General features: G+C 39.7%; 1 protein-coding gene across 2 annotated transcripts in view; it reads left to right on the top strand.

The window, feature by feature from the left end:
* The window catches only part of roraa (RAR-related orphan receptor A, paralog a), a 187,677-nt gene that overhangs the window by 130,145 nt on the left and 41,594 nt on the right, over nucleotides 1-15,938 (top strand). Inside the window, exon 1 of one of the 2 annotated variants that reach the window (XM_078256989.1) lies at nucleotides 4,431-4,579. The exons of the other annotated variant lie outside the window; for it this stretch is intronic. Coding sequence (XP_078113115.1) covers nucleotides 4,552-4,579 — 28 coding nt within the window. The 5' untranslated portion in view covers nucleotides 4,431-4,551. Of the gene's footprint in view, nucleotides 1-4,430; nucleotides 4,580-15,938 lie in introns of those variants that run through there. 2 annotated transcript variants of the gene reach the window in all.

Genomic DNA, 15,938 nt, shown 5'->3' on the forward strand with positions numbered 1-15,938 from the left:
ACCTCACTCATACCTGCATTTAATGTGGAGCATGCATGCAAGTCTACCTCAAATGATGTGAAGCGCGGTCAGTCCGTGGAAAACAAATTGGCTTTGCTACCACTATGACACAGCACTCGTATTCTTTTTTTCTTCGACAAAAACATGTGGTTGATTGATTTGGAAATACCAGAGGCTCCTGTGAATAAAAAAATATTTAAATTTTTGCTCTATAAATAACCGTGGCAGTAAAACAAAAGGCTATAGCCTTGTCAACCATTTACTATAAGTACTGTGTTGTTGATTTGGATAACGTGACAGTTGACAGGTGTACCCTTCACCTATGTAGGAATGATATGCTTTCATATTTCTTCCTTTTGACCCTGCTGTTCTATAAATATTGTGCTTGTGTGTATGTGTATTGAGTGACAGATAGAAAGAGAGAGAATAGTGCTGAGCTGGCCCTGTGTACATAAACGATGAAGGGCAGTATATACAGTCACTAATATAGAGTCATCAGAGTGTTAGGATTGTAACAAAGCACGAGACTAACCTAGAGCTGCTACCTGGTTAGACTAGACACACTGCTCGGCTCCATGGTAAATCCATTAGCCCTAATGAGTTAACAGCATTTCCTGTAGCTACATATTATACCATAAAAACACAGCAGCGGCATGTAGTATGTTTTTAAACTCTCACTTCTCTTATTTAAACTTGTCTTTAAATGCAGTCCTCTGCAGTCCTCTGGACATAACCCAATAGTATCCTCTATTTTCACTGAAATAGATATTCCCTTTGTTGTCTGTGTGATTTATTGAAGTCTTCCCACAAGTGGAAGCCCCCAGGAAATTGCCTGGAATGGCCCTAAATTGGTTTATGATTGTGTTGTGTGGGCCGGTGCTGTTATGGTTCTAATATTATGCCCTCCTCTCCTTGGCATCTATATTAAATTGATCTGTATTGTTTTCATGGAGTGCCTGTTGTGTTAATTCCACCGCTGCTTTAGGCTGGTGTTGTGGTTCAAAACACCAAGGTGTCTCTCGTGGTGGAACATAAGACTCAACTCACTAAAATACCTCACGACGAGATTGCGACACAAAATGAGGAAGTCCATAGCTGTTTACTCTGTGGGGTCAAATAGGCCGCAGAGTGCAACAGCATGTGGACTGCAGGTCCAGAGCTGTGAGAGCTAACATGGATCAGCTGCATGGTGAATCTGTGCGTGGAATGGCTACTGACAGTCTGCTAATGAGGTCATTATCAGCTCTGGTCCTCTCCTCTCCTCCAGGGACACCAGTGGATGCTCTGCACCTAATCTCAATTGAATTCCATTGAACAGGGCTTGTTTACAGTAAATACATTTGCTTGAATTAATCCAAGAGGAGTGCGAGACACATGACCCGGCTGGTCTTAATGCACAAATTTAGTGTCGTACCTGAAACTCTGTCACTCCTGGGGTCATCCCAACTTCATTATCACGACTTCTATTCTCTTCATACTCTGGTATAAAGGAAGGATTGACTAACATTATTCTATTGATGGCTACACGTCAGTGATCACCACATTAATACCCACAGACATTTGACCATCGGAGCCTTTGTGGCTTAATCAATGCCCAATGAACAAGTCTAAGCCGGCTATTGGCATACTGTCACTGGTAATGTGGAGCAGTCAAGGAAGAGTGTGATCAAGAGCAAATGAAGCAGCTTTGCTGGAAACTTTTCTCCTTAGGGAGGCCTGGGCTTTTAAGCACAATTATATACAGTTGGAGGCACTATATTTGTTGTAAAGCTGAAAGCATAGAACAACATCAAGATTGGTTTATTAGTTGTATTTTTTTCTAATGGTCAGTTCACCCAAATTACCTTTAGTGGTGTTTGGCTATACAGATGATTATGATACAGTGATTTTAGTGAGATTAATGGATTTTTTGTGGTCCTCACAGTACTGGAAAAAAAAAAATTGGGTCATCTTCTTCCTTTATACAGTAGAGAGATGACAGGAAATGAGGGGGCAAAGAGATGGGCAATGACGTGCAACAAAGATTCCCGGCCTGATTTGGACCACGGACGTTGCGTTTCATGGTCGGTGTCTTAACTCCTAAGCCACGGGACTGCCCCAAAAAATGAAATTTGAATGAAAATTCTCTGTACACTCTGTAAAGTGTGCAAGTTACTCTAGCTATTCTAAAGAACTGTGAACAGCTTTCACTGGGACTTTTTCATTGGTATAAAGTAGTATGCTTTTTGTTTTGTAATTTGGATGAACCAACCCTTTAAACGTGAAGGTGGATGGATAAGTAAGTTAGGCTGGGGACAATGGGGATCTGTTAGACCTGTAGTTGAAATGTTCTGTGAAAGGCTGGTGTCGAGTAGACATTTTCTCTGTGTCACATCAATTTTCATGCAACAATTTATAGGTTTTACTTTTTATTTTTAGAAGTAGTCAGTACTGTTAGTTGTTTCATAATTCTATTAACCTGTAGGGATTTCTCTGAGATCTTCACATATTCACCGCAGATTGTAAGCAGACAAAACATGCGCTCCCTCAAACTCTCTCCTGCCTCCCAGACGGTAAGATGGATGTTATCCTCCTCTCAGATGTTCTTCGATAACCAGGCGACAGACGCAACCCCTCCTACAGTATCATGTTGTTTTTTCTCCCCTTAACCATAGCTGCGTGTTAAGCAGCAGTGTGTCAAGCCACGGTTGATTCTAGAAAGACTGATAGAGCAGCCAGTTTCTCAGACAACCACATAGTGGCAGTTAAACATGTTCCTGCGTGGGCCTTGGCCCTGACTCATCTTGTGAACTTTGAAGATCTTGTGGGGAGACGCCAACAACGAAATGAGACAACATTGTTTTGAATAGTTTACCAGGGCCTGTCTGTGTGTAGTTTGTATCCCAGGCACGCTCCATTTGATGCTATCAGCCTCTGAATGATATTTTGTTCATTAGATTGTGTGCAATACGAGACCATTGTTGACACAATGTGAGTTAATGTGTTTAGTGTCTCTAATGAATCATGGAGGTCCTAATGAAACATTGTCATGGGAAGATTTATGTTGCAAGCTGCTGAGTCCTCATTTCCATTTTATATGTCATTAGAAGTACCTTTATTCAATGAGCAGAACATGATAGAAGGCATCAAATGAATGTAGATATTTGATGTGTAAAACGGGAATACATAATCAAAATGTCTCACAATTGCATTGCTAATATGAAATTCTTGCTCTGTGGAAGCGTCTTAATTCAGTGGCAAAGATAAAGTGCTGCTGTAGTGTTATCAATATCAAGCCACTGTAGAGAATGTAAAATTAGCCTCTAAAATATTCAAAATTTGAAATATTGGTGGTGTAAAAAATACTTTTTCCTCTAATTTTTTGATTTTAAATATGGCAGCGCATGAAACCGAAGCTGCATGATGTTTGTCTTGAGACAAGATGATACGAGCGCCAGCTTATTCATGGAAATGCCAAATGCAACATGGTTATTGGCTAAGGCTGGATTGCACTAAAACCAGAATATTGTATCAGAGAGAGGCAGCTGGTTAGGAGTCAGAACAGATTATCATATGAGAGAGGATGAGCGAGGAGAGGGGGAGGAGAGAGAGACAGAGAGGTAGGGACTGGAATGGGAAGCAGGGGGCGAGAGCGAGGGGCACAGGAGTGAGAGAAGGAGAAATGATAGCAAGAAAGTCATCGCCCGGTCGCTGTGGGGTGGAAGGGATCATCCAAACCCTTCCGTCACTATCTCCCCTTCTTCACCTGTCAAAAAGAGTGTGTGAGAGCCGTCGGAGTGTGTGAGAGAGAGGGGCATGCGGGTCCTCTGAGAGGTCAGGGGAAGAAGCTGAGGCTCCACTCATCTTCTCTCTGTGTAGGGCCCACCGCTGCTCGCAGACATCTGGCCTCACACTGATCACTCATATCTACAGACAGGGAGGAGGAGAAGAGCGGAGCGCTTCGATCTCTGAGCCACGGAAAAATTACAGGGGGATCTGTAATTTTTCTTATCCATCCTCTCCACTCTCCTTTTTTTTTTTACTTCCTCTCTCTGTTGTTTCCTCTGCTATTTTTCTCCTCCACCCCTCTTTCATTCCCATCTAGCCTTTTATCCCCTCTTTGACATTTTTTCTTATCCTTGACATTGCACCATTTTTTTTAAGCAGAAAACCAAGAGAGTAGAATAGATAGAACAAGAGCGTGGAAAAACTGATGTCTGCTAGAACTGGTTCTGACTTTATCCTTGCACTAAAAAGATAAGCCAGAGAAGATAGCGAGAGTGTGCTGTGTCTAGCAAGCCGGTATACAAGGCTCTGACTGCAATCAGTGGGAAGAGGGCCAGCTTCCCTGCCTGAGCTCTCAGCGCCCCTACTGGCTGCATGCTGTGCCAATCAAAGGCTAGTGGGTGGGGAACAGTCAGACATGAACACTGATGTCACAGTCACATGGATTCTGGTGTGGTCATGCTCAGAGGCTGAGAGACAGAGCTGTGCTGGCCAGCTGCTGCTGAGACAGCAGTGGAGGGCTTTGCGCTGGTGATAGTTGTTCTCTTATGGACTCGAAGCTTAATAATGTATTTTGTGATTTCAGCTATGAAAGGTAAGAGCAAAATGCATGCTGATCCTGCAACCTGAGTAACAAGTAGGGAAGTACGGCTCCGCTATTCATAGCCTGCCAACTCTTTGCATTTCATTTGCAAGGCATGAGTGTGACAGAGAGAGAGAGAGAGAGAGAGAGAGAGAGAGAGAGGGAGAGAGGGAGGAATACAGTAATACGGTGCTTCTGATTGTGTGCAAGTGAATTCAGCTTTTCTAATATTTCTTTTCATGCATGTACAGATTTTATATTTTTTCATTTAGAAAGAGAAACTGAATTATGAAACTTCTTAAAACCTGTGAAGGTATTTTGCTTAGATTTTTTAAAAATTCTATCTATGTGTGTGTGTGTGTGTGTGTGTGTGTGTGTGTTCTTGCTCCTACTGTTGTGTGGGGTGCTGTGGAAAACACAGCCGGTGCAATCTTTGCACGTCTCTGACAAGAACAGCTCCAGAGCAGAAGTTTTTTTGCAGCGAGACTGGGGCAAAGGGTTGAAGGGGAGGGGGTGGGGGTTCTTGTCGCTATTCCTTTTTTCCCCGTTCTTAATCCTGTTGTTCCAGTCCAGAGGATGTGTCTGTTCCGCGGGAAGATGTGCGTGGCAGTGTTGAACGTGGGTCGCAGACGGGCGACAAGGCACTGGCGCGACTGGCAGACTGTGATTCTTTGAGTTGATACTGGTGCATGCGTGTGTATATCTGTGTGTGAGAGTGTGTTGTGTTCCACTGACCTATTTTTTGGGTAGTCGGGTTTACATGTGTGGCCATGAGAGCAGGACTGGGTCCTCCCAGTCACTGTGATGTTGATCTAGTACGCTTAATCCCAGCTCTTCCACCCCCTCCATCATACAGGCATACATGCGCACACACACATCCGCGCAGACAGACACTGGAAGTGCAGTCAGACATACAGTACAGCACACACTTCTCTCATGCATGCCTGCACACACGCACATAATCATGCTTTTCACACATATGAATACACTCTCAGTCTTCCATATAGAGAAATGTGAACAACCATATCCAAACATATGTGCTCATATGCACTCATGAAACAGGCAAATACAATAACCATGATAAGGCACAGGCAGCTGTCATTCTGTGTTGAATGGAAAATATCAGTAATGATCATTTCATTTCATACTTGCTGCTTTTTTGTCTGTCCAGAAATGAATTCACATTTGTGCTTTTAAATAAAAATCACATTTACCGTCAAGACAAAAAAGCAGTTAGCAGCATATTCAAAATACTTATATGTAAACATATTAATATATACAAATATGATGAATGTTTGAAAAAAATAATGCTATTATCAAATTAATAGTAATATTTATTGGTAACCCTCACAGCTTCAGTATATATTGTGACATATTAGTCTGTCATGTAGTTAAGTATGTTGCTCTTTGTGTGAGAGTGGCAACTCTGACCACAGCATTACTTTCTTTTCTTTTTTATTCAATCTCAGTGTGAGAATTCATTTATGAAGTGAGGCTCCCAGTCATTCGCGAAATGTGTGGGAAATCAAGAGGGAGAGCAGTCCTGTTTCTTATTTTCAATGAGACGCATATGAAAAATGGCCTTTGACCTAATGTCCTTTATATGCTATTTATATTGAAGGGCTTTATGAAATCATATTTTTGGACAGAATTGAGTGCTGTGTAGCTTTTCTATGACTTTTTAAAAGTGTGGTGTATACACGACATTTGAATGTGTATATTTATTTTTCTCTTTTTTGACATTGGCGTTTTTTCTTTATTTTTGATCAATTCATTTAACTTAGACATATTAGATTATATATGAGCCATACTGACATTTTCTGTATTTGTCATTAGCTGTGAGAGTTGTTTAGTAGCCAGTTTCTGCCTGTCTATTTTCTTTTTCTATTTTCTGTCTTACGCCTTATTGGTCCTTTTAGTTTGATAGGAGCTGCTGGTGTCATGATAGGACACTGTGACAATTAAATTAAAATATGAACAAGGTGTAAAATTGGAAACTAATTTAAACGACAGTAGTAATTTCTTCCTGAAAATGATTGGTGAAATGGATGAACAGAACAATGACTTGCTGCCTTGCCATGCACTTCTTTATTGTTATGTTAATATTGTTTATACTGCACATTTTACATCACCTTTTTTAGTTATTTAAAAAAAAAAAGATGCTTTCCATACTGCGCACTACAAAATAATGCTAATATATGATTCCAAACATATCTGTGTCTAACTCTCCCTCTCTATTCAGCCTCTCTACCACACCACTGCCTCTCAAGTACCTAATTACCTGTAATAGAAACATCCCTCTCATTACCCCATGCAAATTAGCCAGCCTACTCAGCACAATTAGGATGAAAATTCCAATTACATAATTAAAAAAAGTTGTTTGATGTTTAGATTGACAGAAAAGGTAAAACGTGCGTCTCATCCACAGTACAAATAATGAACCCTTCAAAAAGAGCATCATTGTTGCGAGGTACACATAGCAGCAGTGGTGGAATGTAACTAAGTACATTTACTCAAGTACTAGTACTTTCATGACATTTTATGCTTATACTTATACTCTATACTACTACATATTGTACTTTTTACTACACTGCATTTATCTGACAGCTATAATAGTTACCTTACCAATTCATATTTTACATGCAAAACATATGAAGAACTTTTAAAATATGATGCATTGTAAAAAATGTACTAACTACCCAACAGTATTTAAAATTAGATTTTATTAGATCAGTAAACTGAATAATTGTTTTGATAATGTTTGTTGGGTTAAAAAAACAAGACATCTGAAGGTGTCACTTTAAGCTCTGGGTAATTGTGATGGACATTTTTCACTTTTTTCTCACGTTCTTAAAAAACAAACAATAAATGGATAGATCAAGAAAATATCCGGATTACCCCATAATGAAAATAATCGTTAGTTGCAGCCCTGTAGAAAACAATTATAAGTAATAGTAATCTAATGATATACTATACAACAGTATATATATATATATATATATATATGTATATATGTGTGTGTGTGTGTGTGTGTGTGTGTGTGTGTGTGTATAGTATTCTACCATTACATATACTATATGCACCCACAGGGGCTATAACTCTGTATTGAGTACTTACTTACTTACTTTTAATACTGTAAGTACATTTTCCAGATAATACTTGCATACCGACACTTAAGTAACACTTTCAATGCAATACTTTTACTTGTGACAGTGTATTTTAACAGTGTGGTATTATATATTCCCACCACTGCATAGCAATAACGTTTTAAAATTGTCGAAAGCAAGGCCCAGTAAGCCACTACAGTGCATGCAGACTGTACATAAATATATGATTTAGCATGAGTGTGTACTAGACTGTAAAAAATGTTCTGGGGCCGTAGAGGAGGTAAAGCCAAATATCTTGTGATAGGCGCTTTAAGGCTATGTTAACAAGGCTGTAAATATTTGCTGTAGATTTGGTACTCTTTGTCTCTTTCGATCAGTGGCCGATTGAAGTGTTCACTACCCAGTGCTGCAGGCTCTCACACATTAAAGCAGAGGTTAACAAGATTGGCTATTATCCAGGTAGGGACTGAGGACATGAGGAGCTAAAGGAAAAATCGCCACAGTTTTAGGAGAAGGCAAATATAGACACCTGCAAGGATTTAAAAGAAAAGACCCAATTACCGTACAAAGAGAGACTATTTGAAGAAGTGTTCATATTTATTTTAATTTGTGATTAAAATAATTAGTTTGAATGTAAATACAATTTTATTACCAATATTAATAATTCAAAATTGAATTTTGTATTACCCTAAAATTTGCATTTATGAAATATGTTTTTCCAGGGATCATTCACATGTTACAGTCAAATTGAAAAGATGTTATGTGAGCAGAGGAAAGACAAAGAAGAGTGACTCTGACAGACGGAGGGTGCATGCTTTAGTCTCTTGCTTCTTAGCTGGCTGAGGAAGTGGAATGGCGTCCCCACAGGTTATTGAAGAGTGTGAGGTGTGCCAGTCTGTGCTGTGCACACTGAAACGAACATCCTGGCTGCCTGACTGTGTGTGGAGGGACTGGTTAATGAGATATTGACTGCCCATTGAGAGCATGGATTTTGTGATTTGGCTCTAGAAGTTGGAAGGATAGGGAGGAGAGATGGGCACTCGTTTCTAAATTTGATATTCTTTTTTGTTTTAAGTTACCAATAGTTGGCTGTTATTCATGATGTTATGATTTGTTTATTGATAATTCTAGTAATTCTTCTTTTGGAATTATTATTAACTGCTAGCATGTTCTTAATAACATAAATCACATAAAAGATTATCATAATCAGTCATGTATGTGCTGTAGGGCTGGGTTTAAAAAAATTGATTTTCTGATTTAAATCAATTTTCATTTGAATGATCCCGAATTGATTCATAAAATCCAAGAATCAATTTTGTCTATATCATATGAAACTAGAAGACATAAGGAATCAATTGGTGCTAGCTGTTAGGAAGGGGGTTAAATAACCCTCCAAAAATAGGCTACATTTTGGTGAGGGAAAAACTGGCATGGCCATTTTATCTGAATGAAATGTCACTCAATACTCACTGACTGTAGAGTCTGTAGAGCTGCACTTTAGTGTGTGTTCATGTTAAATAAAAAGTACATTCATGTAATGTACATTAACTGCTTTGGGGTCATTTCTTCATTGACACTTTTAAGAATGCAGCAGGTTAGAGGGAGCCTTGTACAATTGTAGAATCTCTTTCATATCCAAGCTAAATTGGTATTGTAACTGAAAGATTACCAACCTAACTGATGTTGAATCGAAAATGAAATTGAATCGGGAATAAAAATTGATTCGGGACCTCGTGAATTGGAATCAAATCAATTCGGAAAATCATTGACGATACCCAGCCCTATTGTGCTGGATTCAACAAGAGTTTTATCATACAATAAATATAAATGAAAGTACTAACAAAATAATATGACTAAGAACTTAAACTCTTATTTGCATAATGAACATTTAAACAGTACACTATTTTACAGAAGTGCTTGATTACTATCCATACTTTAAAAGATATTGATACAAAAAGTATAGCTACTCAGCATAGAAGCATTGATTTTCCATTACAGTACATAGAGGAGACTATGGGAGTCTTTGCAGCAACCAAATACAAATGAAAAAAAAAATATCGTCATAGTATAGAGTATAGATTGTATACTGTACAAGCATTAATTTACAACTCCATCTAAGCCATTGCCAGGGTACCAGACAGCTCTGTCAGTCATCTCGTCTTGTCAGTCATACCTTGTGGTTTTGACAGATTAGTCCAATCACAGGCGAGGTTAAATGACTCTCCTGTCCTATGCCCAATCAATCAGCGGGGTACAACAAACAGCAGCGGCTCAAGATAACCATCGGGCTACATAAGATGATTTTTGCTTATTCTGAAACACTCACACCGAGTTCAGTCAGGGTTCTCAATTTGGCTTCCCAGTCAGGTAAAACACCGAGCTGGGCTTAGTCAAATGCCTCTAACTTAAGGGTAATTTTCTACTTTTACTTTCACTCAGTATTTCAGGAGTCACTTATAGATCCTTTGAAGTGTCTCCCTGTCATGCAGCATTTAGCTGCTGATAGAATACTTCCTCTGTCAGCACTCCTTAGATAATCATACACCACAGTCCATGGAGTTTAAGAACATTTTCACTTTCATTTTCTCTTCTCTTTCATTCTGTAGCTTCCACTGTAGAATATGTACAAAGAGCATGCAGATTGGATATGTTTCACTGTTCACAGAAACACTTTGCTTTACATTCTAATACATTGTCATTTGTGATAATTTAAAATACTGAGAAGATGTGCATACTCTCAGCATGGACTTACTTACAAATATATAGATTAATAAAATGTCTTCAGCCTCACGTGCCCTGTTTTACCCTTATAGGCTTTGCCACTTGGGGCTCAGAAGTTAACAGTGTTTTAAGAGAGTGAAGGTTGAAGTTTTTTCTCCCTGTACTTTCATTCTGAGCGTGTTTCATACCATTGGCTTTTTTCCTCTGTGAGCCTCTGGAGGGCTGTCCATTGGCTTTTTGAAGTTGCATCAAAGAGGAAATGGGGGAGAAAAAGCATTATTGATTTTGCGTTTTGTCTGACTCAAACACTGAGGACAGAAAAACACATAAGGAGTTAGGTGTTGGCAGTGGGGCAGCTCCGTCTCTTGTGTGTGAGCCAGAGGGAGACGGGAGAAACGTAAAAGAGGTAGAAGGTGAGGAGGAACACTAGACAACACTAATGCATCTCTCCCTAGAGTTGTATACTCAGTCCACTCGCTTCCATCATCTCCTTTCTGTTTGTAATGGCAGAGTAAATAAAGCCCATTACTGTACAGCTGAAGACAAAACTTTGCCTCTCCTCGCCGTGTCTGGTAGTTTTTCTTCCTCCTCCATCAGGCCGGTGACTCCCGAGCTCTGACAGCACTCTCCAGTTGACCTGCTTTTCCATGAAACACCAAGCTGCTCTCTTCTCAGTTGTAATCAGATCTCCCTGCTAGGCAAGCATGCTGGCTGCAGGCAAGAAGAGAAGTATTGTTTGTGTGGTTTATCACCTTTATCCTCCTTCTGTGTCAGCCAAGCAAAGGTGAGATGAGAGTGGAGTACTTTTCTGGTGTTAATGTGACCGAGGGTGACTAAAAAGGAGCTTTCAGTGACAGCAGCTCATAAGAGCTGTCACTATTATGGCTTAATCAGCACTTATGCTATTGGCATATGATGTAAACATGTTCTGTGTAAATAGTGATGGCATTGCCAGAATTGCCGCAAAAGTATGCTGTAGAGTCAAGAAGTTGGGAAGGGTCAGAGGTGACATCATACTAAGTCACACTCCTCTCTGCTCCATAGAGAGCGACTGCAGCATCTAGGGACCCTGGCGGGGAACAAAAGATGAAAAATGAGAGGTGCATGGAATTTTGATGAGATGAGGGAGCAGGCAGCGTTATAACAAAGATCGTCACAACATGCGCTCTGCTGCTTGATTACAAAAGGGAGAGAAGTGTGTAAGTTTGATTACATGTCCCAGCAGAGGCCATTAGGGGTTCTACTTGTAGGTTGGCATCATTTACAGTCACCTCTGATCTGGCGTCTGCGCACTGATAAAAAACGTTGTGAAGATTCCTGAGCACTAGGGGGTGCTCTTCAAGAAAGACAAGTTATACGAATAATCTGTACCACAGGGTTTTCAAGGTGCTACAGTCTCTTAACTTCACTGCCACTTCTGGCGCAGAATGTAATAGAGCATGTTTGAATCTCCCAGAGGAACCTGTGCAGGCCAGGGTGAAAACCAACTCTCAAGGTTAGCAGCCTTATAGGCCCTCCACAACCCAGCTAAGATGCATGAAAGGAATTTCATCGTCATACATAACAAAGAGAAACAGCCTTGCTCGAACAGTCTGCTTTAGATTGATTTTTATGCACATGCATTCATTTGAAATAAAAGAAATGCTGTTTCAGTGCTAATTACAAAGATGAAAGGAAGTAGAATGTGCAAGGCAATGAACTTTGTTTAAAGGCGCAGCACATGGCTTATTCAGGGACATGGTGCTTTGAAGAATCCAACCCCATATATGGACATGTAGAGTATGTTTTGAAATTGAAACTGTATTTACACAGTAATACAAGAGACAAAAAGATGCACTCCTTAACATCCTAATTCAGCGGGTCAGGCAGCAGAACCAGCTGAACAATCTGTGCCCGAGACAATGAGAGTGTGCAGAGAGTTTCTCAGCTGGAGCAAAGGGGTTAACTGGCTGTGGAGAGATCCTTGACCTATCTGAGATGAGCTCCCCGCCCCCTCTAGCAATGTGGAATATCTGATTGCTGATTATGAGTTTATTCCCCATTGTGCTGAGCCTTTTGCATGTCAGGATCCATCCCTCCCCAGCTGAACTGATTAAGGAGCTGGAGATGATGCTACAGCTCTCAGCAATTGCTGAAAGACTCTCAGCGAGCCTGGTAATCTGGAGTGCAGCTGGCAATCACCCACCACTGACTCTTTGGAGGCTTTTTGGGTTGTTTTGTTGTTTTCAAGTGGGTGTTTTGGCATATTGTTGTCTTTGTTCCCCTGGGCTTCTAGTTTCTGGATGAGAGCTTTCCTAGTGCTGAGCACAGGTCCTTGTCAACCTGGCTGCTCAGCTCAGCCTAGTCCAGCCTTAACAACAGCAGCGTCAGCAAAGACCCTCGCTCAAAGTCTCAGGATGTGCTTATGATCACCCTCTTACAGATCTTTATTCCTGATGTAAAAAAAAAAGCTCTCCCTTTGCTAATTTTCACAGCTCCCAGAATTCAATACATGGGACAAAGGCGTCAGATAAATTGAAAGAAATGGCTCCTCAAAAAATGTGTTCTCATGTAAACTTTTAAAGGTTTATGTGATGTTCAATGGATTTCTGTCACAAGGAAACAAATATAGTTTTTCTAGCAAAGAGACTGACATGACTGTTTTTTTTGCTTGCAGGGATCTGTCGCTTAGTTACAAATCAGCAGCTGTCGTCTCTAAATTTTGTTTTTGTCAATAGTTGGAGGGGAGAGGAAGACAGTTGTGTTCCTACTGTGCTGATGGCTGTTTTAATCTCTTTAATGTGTGACTTGGGGCAACAGAGGAGGAATCTGCCCAAACAGAGCATTCTCAATTACTATCAAAGCTGCACAGCCCGACGTCTCACTGTCAAATGCATCACCCACAGTTTTACTGCTTATTGCTTGAATGCTTTAATGTTTTGTTAGGTAATTACAGTTAATATACTGCATACTGTCTAGTTAAGACAAATACTATACAGATACACATAAACTGAGGAATAAAACTGTCATTTGCTCTTGTGTATTTGTATCTGAAGGCTTACTGTATGTTATGTTACCGTGCCTGGTTCTGAAGTCAACAGTAAGGCTAATGGAGTTCCAGATGTGACATCATCAGTCTCAGTAAACAAAAGGCTATTGTCTGAACTCTGCTTCCTTGTGTAAATTAAGATGTTTTAAGGTGTTACACTGCTGTGATGAAAGACTAAGGGCCCTATCTTGCACCCAGCGCAGCGTGGCACAAGTGTCTTTGCTATTTTAAGACCATCCAGCACCCACATAATTTAAATAGCAAATGCACTTGTGCCCATCTTTGCGCCCATGGGCGTGTTGGTCAGGGAGGTGTGTTCAGGTGAATTCTTGGTGTATTGCTATCTTGAGGCAGCAGGAAGTGATCGCACCATTGACCAACAAAAACCTGGTCTAAAGTTAATAGCTTTGAGCGCATTTCATTGTTATTTTAACAGTACATTAGTAAAATTTGTAAAAACAAAAAAACTGATTTGTCTCATGTGTATGTATCAAATGAAAAATTAATTTACATATTTAATAATAATTTCCTTTCCAATAATTATGTACGTTTGAGTTGGACAAATGTAAATCAATTTCATTTAGTTAATGTAATTATTTCATTTCAGCTGAATTTGATAAAAATGTGTTAGACTAACTCAATTATATACTGTTGTATCTATTTGATAAAAGATAAGTTAGGCTCACTCATTTATATTCTGTTGTATCTATTTGATACAAATGAGTTAGGCTAACTGATTTACATTCTGTTGAATGGATGTACTTAGTTTGAGTTGGGGCTACATATATTTATTGGTTGGAAATCCTGCCCACAACTTAATTGAGTTCATCCAGTGAGTTATTGTTTTGAGTGTAGGGTTATGCACAGTGTGCACACACTTGTTACACACACACACAGGGAAGCGCAGCAGCACACAAACATGTAAAAGATTACAAATAAAAATATTACGGTGCAAATCTGCCATCATAATAGCAATGTGCCAAGGTACAAACGCGCCTGGCTTTTAAAGGGAATGGGAGATGACACTCTGATTGGTTTATTGCATGTTACACCCAAAACACAATTAATGAAGACACTAAGTACAACCCTTTTGAACCATGCGCCGGGCCCATTTTTTAGCAAAAGTGGATTTGGACACGCCCTAAACGCACCTGCGCCATGGGCTTCACGCCGTGCACTTAGATCGATAAAATAGGGCCCTAAGAGTCTAAACCACAGTGTCTGAGAAGTGATGGGTGTGAAGGTGTGTGTGTCCGTGTGTGACATTGTTGGAAGGGTATCTTATTTGTTTTTATGAACTAAGTCAAATTAAATGATTTCATTATTGATTGTGTGCTATAGTATATTTAAGTATCTTTTTTAGGGAATAAATTGCTAAACCTCAGGAACATCATGCTATGATTTCAATTTCAGTAATATTGCTTTGCTACATAAAGCACAAGCAAATTCCAGCTTTCAATATTTCTTCTCATTATGTATCAGCCTCATTGTTTTGGATCATACTAGCTGTCACTGTGGATAAACCAAAGGTAAGAGGGGGAAAGAAGCAAAGGCATGATGGGAGATAGGTGGAGGATGATCAGAGTCAAACTACTGTACGTTTGACATACCTTGCCCACTTGAGTGGAAGGAAGTTGTTTTTTTTATCTTTTGACACATGATTGCATCGGGCCATTCTGCTTTGATCTCTGCATGGATTCTTTTTTTCTTTCTCTTGATGTGGGATTATTATAATTTATACATAAGGGATTTTGTTTTTTCTTGAGCCTCGGCAAACTTGAGTAAACATGGTATACATAGTAGATTAACATTGTATTCATTTACACATTCTCATTAGGGAGCCCTAAGGTAATTAATCAGAGGCCGTGGTATGTAAGGAGATAGACACCGTTCAAATAATTTATTCCTTTCTACTCTTACTGAGTGTGAGAAAAAGTGTCTGATCAATTCCTCCCTTAGATGTAGCTCTTTGAAGACATGCAGTGTTTTATGAGAGCACCACCACAGTATTTATTCTCTAGAAACTGAAGGCTGAAGACCTTGCATATACTGTACAAACATTGCAATTCCAAAATATAGGAACCGTATAACCCCAATTAAACCCATACAGGTAAACATTCACTTTGCTGTCTTATGTAGTAGCACTGCAGCTTCAGTTAGGTTCAGTTTGCAGTTTACTGTTGCTGTTCACAGAAAAAGGCCATGGTAATTGCACTAAAAATAAAGGCCAGATTCTAAGCCAGTGTGCCGTTATTGTGCTGTTATTGTGCCATTCTGTGCTTGAGATTTTATGTTTATATTATGAGGCACAACTTTGTGAAATAAAAATGTGTCTCTTTCTTTTATGTACAGTATATGGATTTAAAAAGGAGGGTGCAAAAGCAGGATTATAGGTGGGCCAGTTTTGCCTGGAAAATGGGTGCAAATGTGGGAGAAAGGTTAATGGAAAATGGTTACATGGAAAAATATTAATAATAACCAATAAATAGTAAGTGCCCTGTTAAAAGATGTGCAA

Source organism: Sander vitreus, chromosome 8, assembly GCF_031162955.1.
Source record: "Sander vitreus isolate 19-12246 chromosome 8, sanVit1, whole genome shotgun sequence".
Classification (NCBI taxonomy): Eukaryota; Metazoa; Chordata; class Actinopteri; order Perciformes; family Percidae; genus Sander; species Sander vitreus.